At 64.9% G+C, this 2,114-nt stretch overlaps 1 protein-coding gene across 1 annotated transcript in view; it reads left to right on the top strand.

Moving 5' to 3' along the window:
• The first annotated feature begins 6 nt into the window (after positions 1-6).
• PTP4A3 (protein tyrosine phosphatase type IVA, member 3) overlaps positions 7-2,114 on the top strand; it is an 8,992-nt gene continuing 6,884 nt past the window's right edge. The window contains exon 1 of the mRNA XM_005877794.2: positions 7-574. Within this exon, the coding sequence (XP_005877856.2) occupies positions 470-574 (105 nt within the window). The 5' untranslated portion in view covers positions 7-469. The remainder of the gene's footprint in view (positions 575-2,114) is intronic.

The following is a 2,114-nucleotide window of genomic DNA, read 5'->3' as shown; positions in this document are numbered from 1 at the left end:
GCCCTTTCGGTTCAGTTCCAGTTTGGCTTCCTCCGGTCCTCGGGGCTTGGGGCCCGCCTTTGAGAGAAGGGGCCTGGCCACCCGTCCACCGATGCCGGGACCACGTCCCCTGCCACGGGCACCGCGCAGGACACGGACAGCACAGCCGGACGAACGCGGGGCTTTTTGACGTTTTCTTTGCCGAGTTTCCGTGGTTATTTTTCTCGCGGCCCTTTTGTAATTCTCGGTCTGACGGCGGCTTCCCTTCCGGTGGGGGCTGCGTCTTCTTTTCCTTTTTTAAAGAGTTGAGTTTTGTATTCTAAGTATCCACGCACCGGGCAGCGTCCTGCCCCCTCCCAAGTATTTGCACAATATTTGTGCGGGGTGTGGGGGCGGGTTTTTAAAGCGTTTCCTCTCTCTCGGACAAGCACAGGGATCCGTTCTCGGGTGTGGGGGGCTGGGGGCTCCTCCGTCCGTGTCCCACACCGTCATGGCCCGCATGAACCGGCCGGCCCCCGTGGAGGTGAGCTACAAGAACATGCGGTTCCTCATCACGCACAACCCCACCAACGCCACCCTCAGCACCTTCATCGAGGTGAGTGGCCGGCGGGCAAGGTGCCAGCGAGCCTGGCCACGCTGCCCTTGGCCTCCCGAGAGTGACTTGTCGCTGTCAGCCCAGTGGGGGCAAAGCCGTCATGCTGGTTACCTGATGCCCCAGGGGGGACTCCCGGGGAGCTCGGGGTGGGGCTGCCGGCGGACCCGCTGGCTCCTGGGGGCCCGGCGTGTGGGCAGGTGGACTCCAGCTGCCTGAACCGAGGCCGGTTCAGAAGCAGGGGGAGCAGCCCTGTGCCCTTTGTTGGCCTTTGGCCTCTGTAGGGGCTGAGCTGGAAGGAGGAGGGAGGCCCCCAGGTGAGCAGCGGCCCTGAAACAGCCTAGAGTCAGGCAGGTGGGGGAGTGACGTGGAGGCCAGCTCCATGGCCTGCGCAGGCCCCAGGACGCCCGACCGCGTCCTCGGAGGGTGGCAGGCGACGGGTGTTGGAGGCCCAGCAGGTGTGGCCACGTGTGTCTGCAGAGCCTCCGTCCCTCACGCGGCCTCCCTCCCTCCCTCCAGAGAAGCCTGGTGTGGGGCGAGCTCCCTGCTGCGTGCAGGGCCCGGCTGTGCGCTGCCTCTTCCCCCTGCAGCCTGCGCCCCGTCCTCCTCGCACAGGGACCGGGGCCTGAGAGGAGCGTGAGCATCGAATGGGGAGGCAGTGGGCGCCCTGGACATGGGCCGGGGGCCCCTCAGGGGCTGTCTCCTCACCACGGAGGCCCGTGAGATAATAGAACCCGGATGACTGGGCACAGCCCTCAGCCTGTGGTCGGGTCAGCGCTCCACGTGTGACCAGGGTCAGGGCTCAAGGTGTGACCAGGGTCAGGGCTCAGAGTGTGACCAGGGTCAGGGCTCAAGGTGTGACCAGGATCTAGGCTCAGGGTGTGACCAGGGTCAGAGCTCAGGGTGTGACCAGGGTCAGAGCTCAGGGTGTGACCAGGGTCAGAGCTCAGGGTGTGACCAGGGTCAGAGCTCAGGGTGTGACCAGGGTCAGAGCTCAGGGTGTGACCAGGGTCAGAGCTCAGGGTGTGACCAGGGTCAGAGCTCAGGGTGTGACCAGGGTCAGAGCTCAGGGTGTGACCAGGGTCAGAGCTCAGGGTGTGACCAGGGTCAGAGCTCAGGGTGTGACCAGGGTCAGAGCTCAGGGTGTGACCAGGGTCAGAGCTCAGGGTGTGACCAGGGTCAGAGCTCAGGGTGTGACCAGGGTCAGAGCTCAGGGTGTGACCAGGGTCAGAGCTCAGGGTGTGACCAGGGTCAGAGCTCAGGGTGTGACCAGGGTCAGAGCTCAGGGTGTGACCAGGGTCAGAGCTCAGGGTGTGACCAGGGTCAGAGCTCAGGGTGTGACCAGGGTCAGAGCTCAGGGTGTGACCAGGGTCAGAGCTCAGGGTGTGACCAGGGTCAGAGCTCAGGGTGTGACCAGGGTCAGAGCTCAGGGTGTGACCAGGGTCAGAGCTCAGGGTGTGACCAGGGTCAGGGCTCAGGGTGTGACCAGGGTCAGAGCTCAGGGTGTGACCAGGGTCAGGGCTCAGGGTGTGACCAGGGTCAG

Source organism: Myotis brandtii, unplaced genomic scaffold, assembly GCF_000412655.1.
Source record: "Myotis brandtii unplaced genomic scaffold, ASM41265v1 scaffold532, whole genome shotgun sequence".
Lineage (NCBI taxonomy): Eukaryota > Metazoa > Chordata > Mammalia > Chiroptera > Vespertilionidae > Myotis > Myotis brandtii.
This window is presented reverse-complemented; position numbering and strand designations above follow the sequence as displayed.